The sequence below is a fragment of the Trichomycterus rosablanca genome, chromosome 23 (genome assembly GCF_030014385.1).
Source record: "Trichomycterus rosablanca isolate fTriRos1 chromosome 23, fTriRos1.hap1, whole genome shotgun sequence".
NCBI lineage: Eukaryota > Metazoa > Chordata > Actinopteri > Siluriformes > Trichomycteridae > Trichomycterus > Trichomycterus rosablanca.
Genome location: NC_086010.1, coordinates 4,708,317 through 4,731,509, shown reverse-complemented (window position 1 = coordinate 4,731,509; position 23,193 = coordinate 4,708,317). Strand labels below are relative to the sequence as shown.

The 23,193-nt window shown below is 38.9% G+C and overlaps 2 protein-coding genes across 4 annotated transcripts in view; one reads left to right on the top strand and one right to left on the bottom strand.

The window, feature by feature from the left end:
• Positions 1–1,710: 1,710 nt before the first annotated feature.
• dnase2 (deoxyribonuclease II, lysosomal) lies at positions 1,711–10,816 on the top strand. 3 transcript variants are annotated; one of them, XM_062985156.1, is made up of 7 exons: positions 1,711–1,782; positions 4,073–4,177; positions 4,765–4,921; positions 5,787–5,877; positions 6,410–6,574; positions 7,843–8,067; positions 8,650–10,816. In XM_062985156.1, exons 2-7 carry the CDS (start codon positions 4,074–4,076, stop codon positions 9,036–9,038), a joined length of 1,131 nt encoding a protein of 376 aa, XP_062841226.1. In that variant the 5' UTR covers positions 1,711–1,782; position 4,073; the 3' UTR covers positions 9,039–10,816. The 3 variants fall into 3 exon arrangements, with proteins under 3 accessions (XP_062841226.1, XP_062841227.1, XP_062841225.1); XM_062985157.1 differs by lacking the exon at positions 1,711–1,782 and adding an exon at positions 2,343–2,543; XM_062985155.1 differs by lacking the exon at positions 1,711–1,782 and having other exon boundaries at positions 3,963–4,177.
• A 67-nt stretch (positions 10,817–10,883) lies between these two features.
• Positions 10,884–23,193, bottom strand: part of rgl2 (ral guanine nucleotide dissociation stimulator-like 2) — a 35,716-nt gene continuing 23,406 nt past the window's right edge. The window contains exons 10-21 of the mRNA XM_062985183.1: positions 22,192–22,407; positions 21,950–22,053; positions 21,266–21,350; positions 19,749–19,805; positions 19,575–19,661; positions 19,448–19,480; positions 19,224–19,345; positions 19,045–19,134; positions 15,246–15,339; positions 14,026–14,253; positions 13,794–13,908; positions 10,884–12,598 (exon numbers count right to left, since the gene is read on the bottom strand). Coding sequence (XP_062841253.1) covers positions 12,417–12,598; positions 13,794–13,908; positions 14,026–14,253; positions 15,246–15,339; positions 19,045–19,134; positions 19,224–19,345; positions 19,448–19,480; positions 19,575–19,661; positions 19,749–19,805; positions 21,266–21,350; positions 21,950–22,053; positions 22,192–22,407 — 1,413 coding nt within the window. The 3' untranslated portion in view covers positions 10,884–12,416. The remainder of the gene's footprint in view (positions 12,599–13,793; positions 13,909–14,025; positions 14,254–15,245; positions 15,340–19,044; positions 19,135–19,223; positions 19,346–19,447; positions 19,481–19,574; positions 19,662–19,748; positions 19,806–21,265; positions 21,351–21,949; positions 22,054–22,191; positions 22,408–23,193) is intronic.

The window sequence follows — 23,193 nt, the reverse complement described above, 5'->3', positions numbered from 1 at the left end:
GGCCATGGTAACCAAAGTGGTTCTACACCCATTATAATCTTTTGAACAAGCAACGCTCAATGAACCACCAATAAACTAAATGTTACTGGTAAACCATTTTATTTAATTAATTACAGTCAGCCCTGTAGAATATAATTATCATTAATCTTAAACCACAAACATTAATGATTGTGTGGAAATGTTTTGCTGCAGAATATGGATAAAGTGTTTGTTTACATGATCTTTAAATCTAAAATTGCTTACAAATGGTCTGCTTTTTGTAATCTGTACAAAGCTTCCTAGCCATATTCACATAAACAGAGTGGTCAACAGCATTGTGAAACATACTCACTAACAAAGAATTCAGTCAATGTGTTATTCATGTAGTCACAGAAAACCATTTTAGTAATCTTTAAAATTCCTAAACTGCCATGACATACACATACTGCCAGAAGTACTGTATATGGGTGCCTGACATTGAACTCCTATTCCAAAACTATGGGCAATATTGTAGAGTCAAAACGCATTTGTGAGGTCATGATATAAAGCCTGCCTAACAATCACCATTCCGATTCAAACTGTCCACAAACTTTTGGCCATATGTTATACAGTGGGGTCAAAAAGTATTTAGTCAGCCACTGATTGTGCAAGTTCTCCTACTTAGAAAGATGAGAGAGGTCTGTAATTTTCATCATAGGTACACTTCAACTATGAGAGACAAAATGAGAAAAAAAAATCCAGGAAATCACATTGTAGGATTTTTAAAGAATTTATTCGTAAATTATGGTGGAAATAAATCGTGTTTGGAGAAAGAAGAAAAACCCAAGAACACCATACCTACTGTGAAGCATGGGGGTGGAAACATCATGCTTTGGGGCTGTTTTTCTGCAAAGGGGACAGGACGACTGATCCGTGTTAAGGGAAGAATGAACGGGGCCATGTATCGTGAGATTTTAAGCCAAAACCTCCTTCCATCAGTGAGAGCATTGAAGATGGAACGTGGCTGGGTCTTCCAGCATGACAACGATCCCAAACACACCGCTCGGGCAACGAAGGAGTGGCTCCGTAAAAAGCATTTCAAGGTCCTGGAGTGGCCTAGCAGGTCTCCAGACCTCAACCCCATAGAAAATTTGTGAAGGGAGTTGAAAGTCCATGTTGCCCAGCGACAGCCCCAAAACATCACTGCTCTAGAGGAGATCTGCATGGAGGAATGGGCCAAAATACCAGCTACAGTGTCTGCAAACCTGGTGAAGACTTAAAGGAAACGTTTGACCTCTGTCATTGCCAACAAAGGTTATGTTACAAAGTATTGAGTTGAACTTTTGTTATTGACCAAATACTTATTTTCCACCATAATTTACGAATACATTCTTTAAAAATCCTACAATGTGATTTCCTGGATTTTTTTTTCTCATTTTGTCTCTCATAGTTGAAGTGTACCTATGATGAAAATTACAGACCTCTCTCATCTTTCTAAGTAGGAGAACTTGTACAGTTATCAGTGGCTGACTAAATACTTTTTGGCCCCACTGTACAGTACATGTCCAGTGTAAACGGTTGATCTGAAGTTCAGCCTGTACAACATCAGTTTAATCAGAGGAAAATTGTAGTTCCGTTTTAAAACAAGTGAGGCACCAAAATCACACAGTAACATTTAGTGTGAGTACAAAATCAGAAGAAGAAAACACCAGCCAGTCTGTTTGTTTGTTTACAATGAAAGTTGTGAGTGTACTGATCTGATTTTGAGATTTGGACCATCAGTAATTCAGTGCTGTTAATCAGACATGTTATTTATTAGTACAGGTAAGTTTACACTTTAGTTCTTAATCCTGAATTACACGCTGGTTAAAGAGATCTAAAGTAAATATACATGTTCATGTGTCTCAATACAAATACATTTTATTTTACCTTCAAAAGAAAATACATTTGAAGTCAAAAGTTTACAGATACTAGAAATGAACATGAATGTGGTAGATTTAAAGTTTTAATCATTAATGCAGCTGTCTCTCTTCTGTGATTGAATTATTAGTACTAAATAGTACACACTGTGTATATTTGGAGTACAGCTGGTGACTTCTCAGTGCTGTTAAGACCTAGTCTATGTGGGGAAAAAGCCTTAAAAAGTACATGGAACAGTGGTCTGGACACGGGTAGATATGATCCAAGAAGCACCAAAACAGCTCTGCCATTAATTAAAGCTGCTGGAACACAGGTGACACAGTCAAGTTTGTTTGTTTATTAGGATTTTAACGTCATGTTTTACACTTTTGGTTACATTCATGACAGGAACGGTAGTTACTCATTACACAAGGTTCATCAGTTCACAAAGTTATATTGAACACAGTCATGGACAATTTTGTGTCTCCAATTCACATCACTTGCATGTCTTTGGACTGTGGGAGGCCACCGGAGCACCCAGAGTAAACCCACGCAGGCACGGGGAGAGCATGCAAACTCCACACAGAAAGGACCCAGACCACCCCACCTGGGGATCGAACCCAGGACCTTCTTGCTGTGAGGCGACAGTGCTACCCACTTAGCCACCGTGCCGCCCACACAATCAAGTAAGATGTAAACCAATCACCCTTGTATTAAAGTCTGTCACAAAAGAAATACGCCACTACTCTAAAACCATTTGAGAGCTTACTGTAAAAAGTACAAATAAAAAATTAACTAAATGTCATGCTGTATGCTTATTATTTAAGCAATAATGTTTACATTGGCCTAGTTTGCCTATTTCTAGATCTGGTTATGGGATGAAAACACTTATAAATGTTTAGGTGAAAAATGTCTAGGTCAGGCATCAATTTTGTGTTAAAAACGTTATAATGTATTGGCATCATAATTGGTATAATTTAATAATAAGATGTATTATTAAATTAAAATGGTAATGTAATTTTTAGTTCAAAAAATGAAATCATTGTAGGATTTGATTTAACAGGTTTGATTGGGTTTGTCTGTTCACTGTCAGGGGCGGCACAGTGGCTCGTTGGGTAGCACTGTTGTCTCACAGCAAGAAGGTCCTGGGTTTGATTCCCAGGTGGAGCGGTCCGGGTCCTTTCTGTGTAGAGTTTGCATGTTCTTCCCGTGTCTGCGTGAGTTTCCTCTGGGGGCTCCGGTTTCCTCCCACAGTCCAAAGATGTGCAAGTGAGGTTAACTGGAGATACAAAATTGTCCATGACTGTGTTTGATATTAAACTTGTGAACTGATGAATCTTGTGTAACGTGTAAATACTGTTTCTGTCATGAATGTAACCAAAGTGTGTAAAACATGACGTTAATAAATCCTAATAAATAAATAAACTGTTCACTGTCACTGGTTTTGAGGGGAGATGGTATTTTAGCCTGTTGTGTTGTAAATGTACTCTGGAGTTGGAGTAAATATATTATTGAGAAGAACCTGTTGTGTTGTAAGTTTACTCTGGAGTTGGACTAAAGATATTATTGAGAAGAACCTGTTGTGTTGTAAGTTTACTCTGGAGTTGGACTAAAGATATTATTGAGAAGAACCTGTTGTGTTGTAAGTTTACTCTGGAGTTGGACTAAAGATATTATTGAGAAGAACCTGTTGTGTTGTAAGTTTACTCTGGAGTTGGAGTAAAGATATTATTGAGAAGAACCTTTTGTGTTGTAACCTGTTGTGAATTTCACCCAGGTTACACCCTGCATGTTATAACATGAACAGTGAGAAGTTAGGAAGTTTGTGATTCTAATAACAGATGAAATAAGGAAGTGGAAGTGTTAATGACTTTCAGTGAATGTTCAGGTCAGATGTTCTACACTGTCACTGCACTGCTTACTGTTAAAAACTGGAATTTAAGCCGGAATAATTTGGTAAACTCAAGACATTCAGGTAAGTTTGTGTAAGATTTTGAGTGTTGCATTTTATCATGGTGTATTCTGTAACATACACTCACTATACTCTCTCTCTCTCTCTCTCTCTCTCTCTCTCTCTCTCTCTCTCTCAGTGACTGAACGAGAGTTGTTGACGCAACATAGTTTAAAGCTTAGAAATGTAAAGAATCTTGTTTAGCTTGTATCGTTTAGCTAAATACGATGTTTGATTAATGTTGTTTTGCTTTCATTTTCTCAGCATGATGTTGTTAGTGCTGTTGGTCCTGTTTTATCCAGCAGAGGGCGCCAATTCCTCAAACGCTTCAATCACTTGTTATGATGATGAAGGAAACGCAGTAGACTGGTGGGTTCTGTTAAACAATATAGTTACATTTAAAGTCATTATTATTTCTATATATAAATATTATATTATATCTATATATACATATTTACTCACATTAGGAATAATAAGGTCTAAAATACTCATATTTGTGTTATTACTTGAATAGGTAGGTAAAATGTTTATGGGGTTAACAATGCCTTTGGAACCTCATTGGCACTGCAACAGCAACTGTTACTGCTTGGTCCATGTGGTAGGTCTGTAAGAATTCGCTGCTAGTCGGTGTGGTCAGTGGTCAGTGGCTTTACTTATGTCAGGGCAGATGTGTTCTGGTCTGTGACCCTTCCTAGCCCGAGTGTTGTGGCAAGTGGAGCCAGAGTGAATGAAAAAAAATCAGATGTACCTTTATTCATTCACACTTAGGGGCAATTTAGACTAGCCAGTCCTCCAATTCATATATTTTAAAATATGGGACTAAACCCACACAGACAATAAGACTTGCCAAACTCCTCAAAACAGTGACCAGAGCTTTAAACCTAGATCCATGGTGCTGTGACATCAACAGTATCAGTCATTAAAACTAAAATATATTTTGTTAATCTCATTTTTAGGTTCTATCTTTACAAACTCCCACGTCATGAAGAACCCCCGCCCGGGGGAGAGAAATACTTGCTGCTGAAAGAAGGAAGCCAGGGATGGGTGGATGGTAGTGGACTGGTGGGAGACATCACAGGAGCTCTGGGGAGAAGTGTTGGGCCTCTTTATCATGTAAGCTCGAACTCTAATGCACATTTAGAATCACAATGTAGCAGGTGTAATTGGTTTCAGTTTTGTGTTTCTATATTTGCTGGAGTTTCTTTTCTGCTCGACAGAGCTGAAATATTTATTAAAGCGTGTTGGTTTAGGCTGAAGCATTTTTGCTTGCTTTGCATTCTGGATTTTGCAGCTGCAGCAGATTAAAATAATTGTCTCATTTTCATCTCCTAAACCATAAAAGGAAGTTAAAAGTTTTGGTTACAAGAGGAGTGCTGTTGCACCCAAGTCCCATTGCAAAATGAAAATGAGGAAGCTTCACCCCTGACGTGTTTGTATCAGTGTTAAAAAAGTTTGATCTGTTTAGTACAGTTCCTTAAAATAATTTGACTATTTATGTATAATGTCTTGAAGTGTCTCAAATCTAAACTCCAGATCCTTTTAGCAGTTTACTAAACATTTATTTGTAGCTTTAATATAAAGATAAAAAAAATTATTTAAAAAACTGTCCCTAAATTTATTTTCTTGCACGTTTGTAAGAAATGTATGGATTGGCTGTATTAAGTTATTTCACATGAGCATATTGCCTGTCTTTTTTGTAAAGTCTGTTAGTTTGCTAGAAGCTGTTTGTCAAAATTAAAAAAGTCAAAAACAAGTAATCAAATCATCCTAAAGCATAAACCTACAGAGGAAAACAAGACCCATCAAAGAAACTAAACATACCTCAGAGATCAGTTTAATCTATTATAAAGAAGGGCACAGATATAAAACTACATCCTTACTGCCTAGATCAGGCTTTCCTCGTCAGTGTGGGACGAGGGATGAATGGTTTTTCACAGCACAGTAAATAATGACTTAAATAAAAGATTCTGTGTTGCAGGGTGATGAGCTGGGATACATCCTGTACAACGATCAGCCACCAACAGAAAACCATCTTGATGATGCTAACAGAAGTGGAGGACACACCAAAGGTGATCACTGGTGGAGTTTCCATACACATTCTAAAAATGTAATGGGTACAAGTTTATTGGTAAACAAAAACCAAACGTATTAAATGGGCAGCACTAAAAAGCATGTATATTAAACTTGATACCCATATCTTTTTTTATGGTTTAATCAAGATAAAAAAAAAAAACCTGCTCTATATTTAATTCTACATGTAGCATCTAGTGACAGTCTGCTGCCATCCGAAAGCCAGTATGGCAGAGGATTTCAATACACAACAGGGAATTGGAAATGACTAGATTGGGAGGGGATGTCCAGGATGCTGTTCATGAAAAATGATATTGTTGTCTTTTTGAAAAACCACCATACCAATCAGCCATTGACGCCTAATAATGTCTGCCTGTTTCAGTTTGGATCCCACTGAACAACTGGTAGCAGAGGTTGTTGCTTCTTCCAAACAAAAATATGTCCAGATGCTTAATGTCCCTTTAACGACGTAAAAAACGACAGTAACTTTAACTTCTCTCTTTTTAATTTCCCATCTCTCCTTTGTTTCAGGAGTCGTTCTGTTTGACAGTAAGCAGGGCTTCTGGTTGGTCCACAGCACTCCTCATTTCCCACCTACCAAAGATGAAGGCAGCTTTTCTTACCCCAGCACAGGGTTTAACAACGGCCAGAACTTCATCTGTGTCACTTACCCTCTGGAGCGCTTTGAAACCATTGGTAAGGTTTTAGATGGTAGAAGATCTTTATTGGCTTAGAAGCTGCAGTGCAGGAATTAAATCAGTACTTCTGCTTCCACATTGTTCATGTGATTTTCAACAAACTTAAGTGAAGCCAGGTCCAGCGTTTCATCCAGCATGACTGACTAACATCACAAGTGCTCTTTTAACTGAATGGGCCATGGGTGTGGCTGAAAGATCAGGTCAAATCACAACTGACATTCTGAAGCTTTCAATTACTGGCACAGTGATTTGGCACATGATGTCAATAATGGAGAACCGACCAGCACAAACAATCAGAAAGCCTCTGGAACACAAACTCACAATGTAATCAGGGTAAAAATGTGATTCAGTCCACCTTAATTGTTTTTTTTATATTGGTACAAATCATAAGTTCAGCTAAGCATTAAAAATCTTTTATTTTTTTTAATAAATTGCTATTTGTGCACATTAAAATGTGCATAAATGGTTGCTGGCACCTTCACCCTGCTCTGCTGTGCCATGTGTGAATCTGCCTGCCATTTTCTCATTGCTTTGTTTGTTTGTGGTTAGCGACCCATAAAATGACATGTTGTGAAATCTCCATTGATCATTTTAAGAGTAAATCAGGCAGAGTTGCCATGGTTACTATGAGAATTATCCGTCTAACTGGCACCGTAACCATAGAGACTGTGACATTTTTTTTTATTATTGTAGGTTATGGCTTTGTTGTCAGGTGAGCATCATTATGTGGATGGCACTTTTAAATTGCACATTCCTGTGGTGCCGGGGTGGAGAATTGACAGGATTTGATCTCTCAGCATTGATCCTGGAATTTAAAATGTTATACAGATGTGTCACAGCACCTGGAGACACACACACACACACACACACACACACACACAATTCAGGTTTGCAGCAGATTTAACTTTCTATTTAAAGTGAGAGCACAAAGCAGAAATGAAATGGCTTGTTACATTGTACAAACAAATGATGTTTAAAACAAGTAATGTTCTCTGCTTTTGCATTTGTTTGGCCATAATCTTGGATTCTAAAGCAGGATTGGTTAAATGGGACAGTGACAGATTAGTAAATGGTAAATTGGATAGTAAATATTTCAATAAAATGCTCTATGCAAGGTATAAATTAATTTACTGCAGGTTAAAACAATTAACATCTAAAAATTACATCCAGTTTTAGTCATTTTAGTTTAAAATGTTTTTTATCTAACCAGCAGGGTTCTCTCATTGGTGCAAACATTCTTTATTAAATCTAATATGTGTTCCACAGGTGAGCAGCTGAAAATAAACCAGCCGCACATTTATGACTGTGTCATTCCTGATTCATTGGCTTCCTCTGTGCCCAGCATGGTTAATCTCTGTAAACTCCATCGTGGAGGAAAAAACTCCAGCATTACACATGATTCTTACTCCACACCTAACCGCAGCATCTCTCTCCTCTCACTGGCTGGGAAAGAGTTCATCAGCTTTGCTAAAGGAGCCACTTTTCAGAATGGTAAGATATTGAGAGGAAAATATTACCACCATGTTTGCCAGAAATTTTTTTTAAATTGTTTTTTTTAAATCAGTTTATTTATGTCTGAGAAGGAATCAGTTGTAAGTTCTAAAATAAATCAACTTCTCCACATCTTTACACTTTAAAACATCAGAACTTTATTGGACTGCACAGAGCCCGGACCTCATTCCCATTAAACATGTTTGAGATGATTTAGAATGTTGTTGAACATTGAAAGCTAAACTTTCCTCCCCACATTTTTAATAAATTGGCACAAACTCTCATAAGCACACTTGCAATAACGCCTTTCCAAAACACTGAAGCCGAATAGGGGAAAATAGTGTATGCATGCAGGTCTGCTAGCTACAGGTCTGACTGTAACAATTAGACTTAAAAATTTGAAGGGATGTCCACATACTTTTGACCATAAAACCTAGTTCTAATTTGAGAGTTCTGTCCAAATGTCCAAAAATGGACTTTGATTGCATAAACAATCAAATGATTCAATTAAATAATTATTGTTGTAAGCAGAGTCCTGCTTCTGCCGTTGTAATGCCTGCTTCTTTGTGCCATCCTGCCCAGACCTGTACCACTCATGGGTGGCACCGGCTCTGCAATCCGACCTGCTGGTGCAGTTCTGGCGTCGATCGACTGGCATCTTGCCCTCTGACTGCTCCTCCGACTGGAAAGTTTTGAACGTGGACCTGATCTCTCTGGGGAAGCAGATCACCTTTAAAGCCACTGAGGATCACTCGAAGTGGGCTGTGAGCGCAGGTGGAGGTGGTTTGAAGGGTGGGGATTGGGTCTGCGTGGGGGACATTAACAGGAACGAGGCGGAGGAGATGCGGGGAGGTGGGACCGTGTGTCAGAGTGATGCAGTGGTGTGGAAGGCGTACCGGGCGGCAGCACAGCTGTGTGAATCCTGTACAGAGAAGGAGGAGGATTGTGAGGCAGCGAGGTTTTACCTCTGAGAGCTCTGACTGAGTGGAAGCAGACAAGGAACTAGAGTTACATTCCAACAGCTGGTTAGAACGTACGTTTATAGTGACTGAGGATGTTTTAGTCTGATACACTGGTGTTGCAGGTCCTGAGTAGAAATGACATTGTTTACATTAGACAAAAGTAAATATGGCATTTGTATATGGCTCTGTAAAAACATAGTAAACTAGATCTGTTTAACTTATATTAATATGAGGGATGTTCAAAAAGTTTTCGCACTTTTATATTTTGGTTGGAGACGGTAAGGGTGGGAGGAGTAGTAATCTATCGTGTCTGAGAGACTAAGAGACGCTTATAGTCTGGATTTAGCAGCATCTGATTTCCACCTTTTTGGATGCTCAAAGAAGCTTTAAGGGGAAGAAGATTTTAATGTGATGATGTGAAAGCAACGTTGCATCAGTGGCAACATTTTTTGCTGATGGCATTAAAAAGTTAGTACGACGCTGGGAAAAATGCATCGAGAGGTGACTGTAGAAAAGTGATGTCATTTGTTTTTGAAATTTGTAATGAAGAGTTTAAAAAAGTGCAGAAACTTTTTGAAGAACCCTTGTATACTGGGAAAAATTAAACAAATGATTAGATGTGGCATTAACCTTTTTGTGCATTAAAATGTGAAGTTTTTTCTTATTGTAAAAATGATTCCCACATAGAACCACTGCTGTAGAGGATGTGTTCACTTATTTTCACTTAATAACTCAACAATTTTCTCATTTGACCAGAAGAATCCAAATTTGCATAAGACTGTATGATTGATGGAAGGAAGGTTGTGTCATGTGTATCATGTTTTCAATTTAATTAACAAATCAGACCCAAATCACACAGAGTCGACATGTATCAAAACGTAAATTTATTGCATACAAGAATAAACGGTGTACAGTGCATATACAGTATCTAGCTTTCTCTATACAGAAGTGAATTTACAACATTAGCTTATCCTCAGCGACACGGCAGTACACACGCGGTTACACTCGCAGAGAAGCGACAGCACCCAGTAACACAAGGCACTTCAACACAAACACTGATAATGTTCCTACAAACATGAGCGTGGCTCCTCAGATGAACCGCTTCAGTTTGTGTTCGACTTCAAGAGCAGTACGAGCAAATGTAAAATATACAAGCTTCATCAGAACAGAAGAGCCAGATTTTAAAGCTGGAACCATATCTGTACTGTACAAGTGCATTCTGGGTGAATAGTTTTACATACATTATTATACAGTTCTTAGTGTTGCATTTTCAGTGAGTGTTCTGCTCTGTGCAACCTACACAGCATCAGCTACCAACCGACCCTGTCCACACAAACACACTTTCATTTTCAAAACTGTTTATCCACATAAAAACATTCTGATTGATCTGCTTCGTCCTTTAGGTCAGAGGTGTCAGTCATTCCAGGGGGCAAAACCAACTCATTTTGACAAATAAAAGCATGAATAAAATAAATATAATATAATTGATATTATCGCAAAAATAATACAATAATTTAAGATCCTTGCTTTAGGTCAAAAGCAAACTTCTACTCTTCAGTCTGATTACGATAATAAAACTTGTAAAACATTGAACCTGATTAAATTCCGGGTGCATTTGGAAGACTTCCCCCCTCAGAATGCTGTGATGATCTCTGAGGTAAAATGTAAACAAGCAAAAGAGACTTCGGTTGTGTCCCAAATGTGGTCTGCAACTTTTTAAAGTGTGGTTCTTTTTTTTGGAATGTAATTTGGGATTGAGTGGTTCTGATTAAATGACTCTGTGTTTATGTTTGTGTTTGTCACTTTGTGTTGAACAGTGTAATCCAGTGACATTAATTCAAATCTCTGCAAAAGAGAGCAGCATTAAACTGTCTCACTACAGTAAGAGTTGTGGTTTTAACTCTTTCTGTGTTGTTACAGATTTTAGAAAAACTGGACGTGACTGTGCTTGTGTTTATAGACTTTTCTAATGTCATTTTCCAGACACAAATCTCATTACAAGATTAGCAGCTTCACATGCAAGACAAGGTTTTTATGAAACCTCAGATGCCGTTTTTATGTCCATGAGAGGTCAAATTCAGGAAAAACCCATATGTTTTTAAAAAATATCTGCGTTTATGTGGACAGGGCTGTAATCACTCTCTGCAATTAAGATTGGACAGTGTTAGTCGATATTTATATTTGAACATTTTATATAAAATGTCCAGCAGAATCACAGTTTTGTCAAACTAGTAAAAATGTGCATTTGTCTGCTTGCATACTTGGTTAGAAAGACTGGCAGTGAGTTTTTGTCATACAAGTCGGTTATCATAATGATGCATTGTGGGAACTGTCCCACGATTAAAGTGCCCCCAAACTCAGAGATCTACTGTAAATTTTTTTAACATTGGATAAATTAAATCAAGGTCAGATTAAATCATGACTGCAATCTGATCATGATTTTTTTTTAATCTAAAACAGTTCAACATAAAACCAGAGTTAAAAATTTATTTTTTGACAATCAAGGACTAATGTATGCTAGGCAAATTAGCCAGAAGCTGCATCTGTCTTTATGTTACTCGTAGTCTTTATTACAAATTGTTTTTAATTTGTTTGGCTAAAATGACGTAAACAACGGCACCAATAGTGAAATAACACATTTAACAGCATTCAGCAGTAAGCATTTTGCACATAAAAATTGCTGTGTGTTCTTCTAGTGCTCATATTTTGTGTACTATATGGTACTGGATGGTAGTATCCAGTATACCATTTTAAACACAGCCTATATATGATGGTTAAAAATGAAAATGTTTAGGAGCATTTTAATTTGGGTAAGTACCCTAAAGTGCTACAAGTCATTTGGTTGTGGTTTGATAGTTGCTTATTACTGATGATTCAGTGTTTTTTAAAATTAGCTGAAGCTAAAGGTATCTGAGGTAGACAGAAGTCCTGAACAAGTTATAACATTAAAAATTAGGCATCGTTCTCAGCTGAATTTAGTAACTTAACAAAATTAATGCAACGATTCCAAAACATGCTGAATATTTAGCTTCTCATTCATGCTTCCTTCAAGTCCTGTTGGAAATACCATGATTTTGGGATCAAAGCACATGAAAACAAGCACAAATACTGCTCAGAATGACTTTTTACTGGGTATAAAAGATTGTGGTGACCACTCATATGGATGTTGCCGACACTTTTAAACAGTAATTTTGTATGCTGAGTCTACAGTTTCAGTTTGTTTTTAACCAACACATCACATTGTACTGATGACTTTGTACTTCCAAAGAAGGACTTGAAGGCAGCATGAGCATTTTTATTTTTCATATTCAAGCGAAAAGTAGAATGGAACCTCTGTTAGGCTGTGGAACTTATAGACAGGTTCTTCAGATTTGTGTTGTCTGAGTGTTAAAAGAGAGTTCGGACCAGTCTCCGGCCTTTGGCCTTGATTCGTGGAAAAGTGGCACTGCTTTCATTGTTTAGTGATGGTGAACCAACTGGTGTGTTTCCCCCTCGTCTCCTTAACAGGAAGTCGACGCTCGCTGAGCTCATGGCGTAAAAGACATTTCCTGTAGCAGGTATTGTCAACTCTGTCAGTAAAACAGATAGAAAATCAATTTTAATAAGGGTTATTAAGACAAGAGAGGCTTCATTGCTTGTGAATAAATATAATGTGTAATGGTTTACATAACAGTAAATCAACTTCAGGATAATAACACTGCAAATTATAATCATACATTTTATTGTTATTGGCTAGATACTTGTTACTCTTAATAGTTCATTTTTATGTTAATTTCTAAAACATTACAGTGTTTAAATTAAACCTGACATGTACAAAGCCATCAAGAAGCCTCTTTAAGTACTACTGTTTTAGGTCAAGGAAAGTCACAGTGTGCAATTGAACCTGAAGCTCATGAGAAAATAAAGTTCTATGTGCCTGCTAGAATAGTTGACTTGAAATAAATGTTAACTAAATACTACACAGATAAACACATGTAAAAGCATTATGGTGTATTTGAAGATATTATTTAGTATGGTAATGTGTTTTTGACCCAGTCTGTGTGAACCTGCAAGAGAAATGTTTTGGCAATGTTTCGCCCTCTAGTGGACATTGCTGTAAATCCTTAAAGTACACAAACGCTAAAATCAGATCAGACCTGTGTGAATATTTCTGCTCTAACAGCAGCCCATTATTTACACTAGGCAGTGATGATTTGGCCTCCTTATTGCTGAGGTTAGTTGTTTCAGCCACACCAACTGCTAACAGGTGCACATATTCTATACATTGCTTATTTAAAAAACAATCTGGGAAAGGTATGTGTCAGCATCCCTGTGCCCAAGAGAGGTTTATAAAGACCTGTTTTGATCAGTTTGGTGTGGAGGAACTCCAGTGGCATGAGCGGGAACCTGACCTCACCCTAACTTAACATATTTGGGGTTATTTAAAGAATGCTGATTTTAAGCCAAGTGTTCTCATCCAACATCCAAATGTTCTTTTGACAAAATGCTCTTCTGACACAAATTCTCACAGACACACTGTAAAATCCTTCTAAAAGTGAAGTGGGGGACTTTTTAATAAAATGGTACGTCTAACAATGTCTCATTGTCAGGTATGTCCACATACTTTTGGCCATATAGTGAATGTGTCAAGTAAACGTCAGCTTATGATAAGTAATGAATAAGTTCATGAAAGCTTGTAACCACTATTTTATTATGTTAGCACTTTCAGCTAATGGAAATAAAGCAGGAATGATGTGAAAGGAAGAGGAATAGGTGTGTTTGTACCTTTTCCTTCAGGAAGCAGTTGGATGAGCTCATATTTGGAAGCCTCTCGAGGATCTTGGTTGTGTTTTTCTAGTGCAGAGCTGATTACAGTTGGACTTTTGTCATTACTGGTAACCTAAGAGGAGATTTTTAAATTATTAAAAACAAAAATAATTCAAATGCTGCAGTGTTTCTTTAAGTCTTAATTCAGAAAGATGCATTGTGTGAATGCATGTCTTTGTTATTACATTACCAGAATGCTTCGATACAAGTTCCCATCCTGTAAGCCCATCCGTATCTTGACTATCCGCATGTCTGGCCCCGCCCCTGGTTTGTGTTTGGGTGGAGCATTGCCACACGAGACAGAGCGGCGATGAGATTTGACGACGTTAACGGGTATGCTCAGTGCAGAAGGGTTGGGATCAGTGGTTGGTGGGGACGACTCAACATCCAGACAGGAAACGGAGGGGGATTTCATATGCTGAAAATCATGGTAACAAAGGGGTAACGATAATTATACTTACTGACATCATTTACAAGAACTTAAAGGTGCTCCATGGAGGCAAAGAGAAAATAACAAGACAGAAGAGCAACGTCACAAAATATTGCTCTTCTGTATATTTTTAACAACTACCACATGAATAACTTGCATGGATTATTTACACATAATAGAGTTAAAATACACAGTGGTCAATTATGCAAGCCAATCACCGCCAAGATCCGGATCGAATCTCAGCAGTGCTATTGACCGGCCGGGCGTGTACACAGACATGATTGCATATGCCGGGTGTTGCTGAGAGTGAAGCAGAAACAAGTCACTAGAAAAAAACCCAACTAAGAGCAAGTTGTACTAAATTATTTATACCAAGTAACAGGAAAAAACAGGTCAAAGTTTGTGCAAAAATAAAACTGATGAATGAGCTTGAAAGTGAACATGTCTTATGCTTGGCAACCAGCAAAGTGTACTTCACTTCCTCATACATATGCAAAAAAGGGAAGATAATACAAAAAGGTCAGGATTTAATATGGTGCACACTTGTTAATGCATCTGTGTCCTAAAAGCAAGTGTACATTTGTACAGCCATGTTGTTGTTTGAAGCGGTTGCCAGTTCCCTGTTTATCCCCCAAAAATTACATTTACTTTTTATTTAGGGGAAGGAAGTAGATTTAAAAATGCTTAGCTGTGGGGTCTGTCCTTTTCCAAACTGTTGGTACAGTAAAATACAATATACTGCATGTAATTGACTTTTATACACCTGTTAGCAATGGGTGTGACTAAAACATCTAAACTCATCAGATTCATCAGATGAACTCAGTCATTAGGGTTGGTGTCCACAAACCTTTGGCACCAACATAGGTTACAGTCCCGGTAAACTGGCTGTTCATTTCAGACACAGACTCATTGATTGTGGTTGTAACCGTTGTAACCAAACCTGTATTATTATTCAGTTCTCACTTTCTGGTTTTATTTACCTTGGTGAGCCTGGACAGCAAATGATTGACAGGTGAAGGGAGATCAAATATTCCATCAGCATCCATGCCAGTGTTTGTCACATCCATAAAAGAACTTAAAACAGAAAGAGAGAAAACAACACGATCCAGTTTGTCAGTAAGTGCACTTAGCATGGCGACTCTTCAGCATGTTCTGTTTACAGATTTATCCTGAACAAACACAAAATCAAGGACTTCCTCTACAAACAGCTCTAATAATAGGAAACATTTGGAGACCACACACACACACACACACACACATTTAAACAAAAATATGATTTTTAGGCAGCACACATTAAGTACTGTCTCAGTAAACACATGAGACAATTGCACTCAGCAACCCACAGGGGTGTGACCCATACTTCAGTACTTTGGGTCTAATAAGTGAATATGTGGCTATTTTATTAATGGAGTCAGTGATTTTATTAGTAAGTGAGTATTATGTATGATTGAGTTTGTAAATAAGTGACTAACAATGAATAAATGAGCGTGTTTATAGGTAAGGAAGGAATTAGGTGACTGACTAAGTAATTGAGTAAGTGTAAGGGTAAGTGGTTAAGGGATTGATTATATGAGTAACTAAACAGTAAGTGAGAGAGTGAATGTGTGACTCCAGCCTCTCTGTGCTCCTGTTATGTGCCCATGTACAGTATGTTCCACACCGTAGTTTATATATCTTGGTCAGGGTATCTTTTCTTGCATTCTTAGCATGTCTTTTATCTATTGTTATTACGAATAAACGTTTTGTAACATCTCTGGGTGTGTTTCTGCCCTTGTCTGCGATCTTAAGCCCATCAATACAGTGAGGTACTTAGTTGAAGTGAGGGGGGCAGTGTTAATTTCGTTGACGAATGATTTTCGTCATAGTTTTCGTCAACGAACCTTTTTTTCATGACGAAAACGAGACAAGAGCTGCGTCCGGAATCGCATACTTAGAGAGTATGTACTAGATTGGAGGAAGCCGGTAAAAAAGTACATACTTCCAGTACAGAAGTATGCAGTATGCACACGACACTGCTACGCACTACATCCGCCATCTTTCCAACGCCAAGTGATGACGTGGGACGTGATGACGTAATATCACCATGGTTACAGACTCATTACAAACCCCACTCGCCAAATTTTTGGATATTTATCATGTTTTTGTTATTAATTCGTCTTTAAAATGTTTTATTTTATTTATCTTACTTACACTTGTAAACAGAGGACTCCGCTATCTTTCTTGTTTCTTATTACGCTTCGAACGCCTACGCAGCTCCAGTTGCATTATGGGATACATTAACGGACCGCAAGTGTGCATCGCTTGCATACTCAAACATGGCTGCCCAATAAGTAGGTCATCCGGGTACTTCTCGCGTACCTCTTTGTGTATACTATGTATTCGGACATACTAACCGCTCTCGCGTCCTCATTTCGCGTACTATTGAGTATGGAAGTATGCGATTCCGGACGCAGCTGATGACTAAATAAAAACTACAAAAAAAGATAAAAACTATGACGAAATGAATCGACACTTTCGTCAACGAATAAAAACGAGACGAAAATGTTTGGCAGGGACGACATCCAATCAGAACTGATTTAGTTTTGTGGAAGGTAGGGACAAGTTAGAAAGAGATCCAATCAGAACTACTTTAGCGTATGTGAAGGGGCGGGACAAGCCGATTAGCCATCCAATCAGTACTAATCTTTTGCAGTACCGCGTTAAGAGCACACTCGCACAAGTTTGATCTAAACCCGGGAAGACCAGACTAGGCTGTGAACTGTCTTTACTCATGGAACTAAGTTAACTCCACTATGTCAACAGTGAGAAAGAGGAGAGTCGATATATGGACACATTTCTCATTTGACGTCGTGAAAAACAAGACGATGTGTAAACCATGTGGGGCGATCTAGGGTAAAAACATAACAGATCTGAAACATCTGGCACCGCTGGCAGTATAATGGCAACATAATGTCACAGCTGCTTTTACGGTACCCAGTTTTATAAAGAATGTAATATACAATTTGTTATGAACAATGCATATATTTTTCAGGCAGAGCAGGCTTACTGGTCATTAATATTTTGTTATTGTTATGCTCAATAAGCAGGTCAGTTAAATAAAGATGTTTGAAATAAGTTAAATCTGGTTTTGTGTGTATTGCACATTCAAACATTAATAATATTCCATAACTGGTTAAAAATGTTTCATTTTGTGTAAGTGTATATAATGACAAATAATTTAAGGGAACTGATGAAAAAGCATTTACATTTTACACCCTTTATATTTATTTTAGGGCGGGTAGCGCTGTCGCCTCACAGCAAGAAGGTCCTGGGTTCGAACCCCAGGTGGGGAGGTCCGGGTCCTTTCTGTGTGGAGTTTGCATGTTCTCCCCGTGTCTGCGTGAGTTTCCTCCGGGTGCTCCGGTTTCCTCCCACAGTCCAAAAACGTGCAAGTGAGGTGAATTGAAGATACTAAATTTGTCCATGACTGTGTTCGATATAAACTTGTGTAATGAGTAACTACCGTTCCTGTCATGAATGTAACCAATGTGTAAAAACATGACGTTAAAATCCTAATAAACAAACAAATATGTATTTTAGTCGACTGAATCGACTGTAGATTAGTCGACTAAAGTCTTATGATAATTAGTCGACTAAAACTAGACTAAAACTAAAACAATTCAGATGACTAAATTATGACAAACTAAATTACATTTTAGTCAAAAGACTATGACTAAAACTAAATCAAAATTAGCTGTCAAAATTAATACTGGAGGGGGGTTAACGAAAGACTGAGTGGGGTGGATAATTGTGTAAGTTGAGGTGAGTGAGTGATTAGTGAGGTAGTGACTGAGTAAGTAAGTTGTGATAGGTGGGTGGGTGAGTGACTGAATGATTTGGGGTGGGTGGGTGAGTGAGTGACTGAGTAACTTGGGGTGGGTGAGTGACTGAGTAACTTGGGGTGGGTGAGTGAGTGAGTGAATGATTTGTGGTGGGTGAGTGAGTGACTGAGTAACTTGGGGTGGGTGGGTGAGTGACTGAATGATTTGGGGTGGGTGAGTGAGTGACTGAGTAACTTGGGGTGGGTGGGTGAGTGACTGAATGATTTGGGGTGGGTGAGTGAGTGACTGAGTAACTTGGGGTGGGTGGGTGAGTGACTGAATGATTTGGGGTGGGTGAGTGAGTGACTGAGTAACTTGGGGTGGGTGGGTGAGTGACTGAATGATTTGGGGTGGGTGAGTGAGTGACTGAGTAACTTGGGGTGGGTGGGTGAGTGACTGAATGATTTGGGGTGGGTGAGTGAGTGAATGATTTGGGGTGGGTGAGTGAGTGACTGAGTAACTTGGGGTGGGTGAGTGAGTGAATGATTTGTGGTGGGTGAGTGAGTGACTGAGTAACTTGGGGTGGGTGGGTGAGTGAGTGAATGATTTGGGGTGAGTGAGTGAATGATTTGGGGTGGGTGAGTGAGTGACTGAGTAACTTGGGGTGGGTGAGTTAGTGAGTGAATGATTTGTGGTGGGTGAGTGAGTGACTGAGTAACTTGGGGTGGGTGGGTGTGTGACTGAATGATTTGGGGTGGGTGGGTGAGTGACTGAATGATTTGGGGTGGGTGAGTGAGTGAGTGAATGATTTGGGGTGGGTGAGTGAGTGACTGAGTAACTTGGGGTGGGTGGGTGAGTGACTGAATGATTTGGGGTGGGTGGGTGAGTGACTGAATGATTTGGGGTGGGTAAGTGAGTGAGTGAATGATTTGGGGTGGGTGAGTGAGTGAGTAATTTGGGGTGAGTGAGTGAATCTTACTCAGAACATTCGGTGATGACCACTGTCGGCTGCATCAGACGCGCTGGACTCTGTTCTGCCTGAGGTTCAATCTGATTGGACAACCTGTAGCTGTAACACACAACACACACCACGTTCAGATTCCATATCCAGATACACACATCATACACAATCTAATAAAGGTGTGTGTAATCCCTCACCTCTCCTCCTCAGTCAGCGTGGGAACACTGTGGTACCAGTGCACAAACGACTCATCCGTTCTGAAGATGCTGTTCCTGCACGAGGACTGGAGGATGCGGATTTTAGCCAGAACCTCAAACTCCTGTCAGGAGAAGAAAGGAAGTGAATTCAGCTACATAATTACAGCTACAGGTCACAAATTATTTCTGACAAGTGCGATGCAGGTGGAGGAGTTTAAACTTACACGTCGCCGCTTGTCAAAGTTGATGTAGCCATTCTGAGAGAAATAACATGTTTTATTTCATTATTTTTATTTTTTTAGGATTTGAATATTAATGTTGGCAGGTTTGATGATGTTGATGGTGCCTCACCTCTAATCTGTCTTTCACTGCAGCGTCCAGCATGGTGAGGTCAGTCAGAAAGATGCCCAGGTACGGTACGGTGCCCTGAGAACTGGACTGCAGGATAAAGAGAGGATTGTAACTACGCTCTGATGAACGTTACCTGACATTAGCTGACATTTTTTCTGTTTCAGTATTACTTACTGTGTGTCTTCTGTTGTTGATTTTAGTGTCTACATTAGCATATTTTGCAGTTCCCTCCTGTAGGACATAAAAAATAATAAAATAATGTTAAGGGCATTTATACTATATTTATTCATTCATTCACTGTCTGCAGAAAACACCACGGACAGGTGTGAACTATCTGGAAAACAGTGGCTAGATCAAGGGAACAGTTTAAACAATTTGATCCAAGCAAGTGTCTCATAAGACAGATGAAACAAACGAGAACATGGCAGACTCCCTTGCTAAATAGCCTTTGCATGCCAATCATTGTATGATCCTACAGCTACAAGGGGAAACATGATCTGCTACTGTAGTTCACCTTGTAATCACAAGAGTAATCAAACGAATTTGAGAAGCAATATAATGCTAGTCCTCACACAAAGTGCTCACAGGAGTTAATTAATGTTGTTTACTGCTTTGAAATGTCTGTGAATCTGTAAAGAAACTGACCAGTATGTGCAAACCGGTCAGTTTCTGTTGGCTACGTCAATCTGTACAGTCAGCATGACTGACACACAAAGCGGCCTTTATTAGGGAAGAGCAAATATTCATATAGAGGCGACACACAAGCCCCTATTGTCTGAGCAGGATGGTTAGCAGTGATCAGTCCTACACTGAGTTCAGCAGGGTGCATCTGTGTTAAAACTGTTTAGAGTACTGAACTTCCTGATCATAAATAAGGGAAATAAAATCGATGACACGTATAGAATAACACGATCAAAACGCAACTGCTGGTGTGAAGGCTAAAGCGATCTTAATGTTTAAAGAGTTTTGCTCTTGATCATGAACAACTGTTTGTAAGTTATAGCTGACTGTATGGATCTATGTCATCAGTTTTGCATACTGCAGTGGTCAGTTTTACTATTGATTTTCTTAAAACGCTAAAACATTCCCATTCCCAAACAAGTCCCATTACATTCCCATTAAAACCCAGGGTGTAGGTTAGTATTAGCCTCTTAAAATCAGCAGTTGAAGTGTGAGGGATATTCTTTATAAACTATGTGGATGCCTGATCATGAGCCTTTTTGTATAAGTATTCCAAAGCAATAGTCATTGTTTTGGAGTTGTCCCCCACCCCGTTTATGATTATAACCGCCTCCACTCTAATGTAAAGGCTTTCCACAAAAGTTGAGTTTGTTTCTGTTGAATTTGTGGCAATTCAGTTGACAAAAACCTGTTGAATGAGCTTTGTCCAGGCCAATTCAGTTCCTCCACACCACACTCATTAAACCATGTCTTTAAGGACCTTGCTGGAACAGGAAAAGGCTTTTCCCAACCTGTTACCACAAAGTTGAAAGCATATGCTTTATTTTATATAGTTAATTTTATAATCCAATGAGCAATGGTGTGTTATAAGGCTTTCAGACAAAAGCACACATTTGTAGCACTGACTGGTGTTTAACTGCATTTACTTAAAGTGGAGGCGTCAACACCAAACAAAGACAAAAAGCTGTAAAATATCTGAATGAGAAACTTCATGGTGAAATGTGACTCACTTCTTTGAGCAGTTCGCGGCTCTGGGAGTAGTTATCCTTCTCAGAAAAAATGGCAGCCAGATCCTCATAGCGCTTCACTGCATCCCTAGTGGCAAATTAAAATATACATTTATCAAAATTATCAAATCAGAATAAACGTACACAATGAATGAGGTTTTAGCCACACAGATTTGTTTGACACTTCTACAGTTTGGTGTTGATGAACGTCAGTGGTCACACAGAGCTCTGACCTCAACCCCACTGAACGTCATTGGGATGATTTGAAACACTGATAGTGAGCAAGGCCTTCATGTCCAACATCAGTGCATGTTCTCATCATAAATCTTTTGAACCTTGGTGGAATTAATATTAGTGTGCCTGGTTTTGGAACAGAATGTCAAAAAGGCTCAAGGCCACTTACTTCTGGTCGTGTATAAGTAGTAAAACTTCTTTCCTGCCTAAGCATGAGATATGAGGGCACTTGATGTACTAAGACATATAATGTATGACCTTATTTGAAACACAGAGCAAAATTAAATGAGATTTATAATTTTTTATATATTTACATATTAGATATTCAGGTTAAAAATAAATATGCAGCTTTAATTCCACTCCATTTTAATAAAGGTGTTTAAGAGTTCCCCTGTCCTAATCTGCAGCAGAATCTACTGTGTAATTAAACACCATCATGAAGATGATACTCACTTGTCTGTCTCCTGCCACGTCTTCCTCAGTCTGTGGATTGGGTTGCTCTGTAGTGCTGACACAATGGCGTATAAAGACGAGAAGTTTTTCCGGGCTCTGCATGCCTACACACCACCAAAATATCAGATAGGTTTTGATAATGACACAAATTCAACAGTTGCTATAAAATACAGACACAGAAGGCCTGGATTATTGGAACATCCATTGCTAAACTGTAAACAGAAATGAGGATTACGTCGGACCTCAGCAACACTGATCCATTTCTCCAGCAGTCTGGATCTCTGTTGTGTCCTCAGTTCTCTCTGCCACAGACAAGAAGCAGTCACGGCATTGGCGAGACGATTGAACTGGCGGACCGTAGCTCTGACTGACCAGCACACCCCCTCTTTGCCCTTTTTATCTCTCTGGGACCACATGGAGCCCAGACAGTGGTAGGGAACCAACTTCAGAAACAGCTCCTGAAATATGAGAGATTTGTTATACTTGAAATGTTTGTATTTGATTGGCTGTAAAAACACATTATTAGAATTATAGCATTAACATTGCAGTGATAACAATGACATTAACAACAGCATTTTGGATTTAACAAAGCAATAATTCAGTATGACTGAAATCTAGTCTGCGGTTATCCTTGGTCAGATTGGGGGTCTCTAGCAATAGAGGAAGTAAAAATTAGAGAATTGGACATGACTATACTGGGGGGTAAGTGTGTTGAGTAAGTATCGGATGGGTCACACATGGGGGTGGCAATACAGTGTTCTGAAACACAGTGTGGTCACCGGAATGACACTACAGATGACATCAACCAAATAATCTGCATCACTGCAGTGCAGAGACCAAATCATGACTTATCTACAGTCCAGTAATGCAAACACTTAAGCCCACGATAGCTAAACTGATTTGTGTGCAGATGTGCAGGACTTTCATGGGCTAATCTGCTCCAGATCTTCATGTTTAGTGACTAAAAACTGATGGCAAAGAATATATAAATTACTGCAGTAAAGGAACTCTACAGTAGAATGAGATCTCCAAGAGGCTCAAGGTCATGTGTACACGACATGGCTTGTTGGACTTCCGATTTCAAAAATCAGTGGTATTATATTGAAGTGGCCTCTATGTGATCTTTCAGCTATAACAACAGTCACTCTACTGAGAACGCTTTTCACAAGACTTTGAAGTATATCAGTAGGAACTGATGTCTATTCAGTCAAAAAAGCATTTGTTTGACTGTTCGACTGGGCACT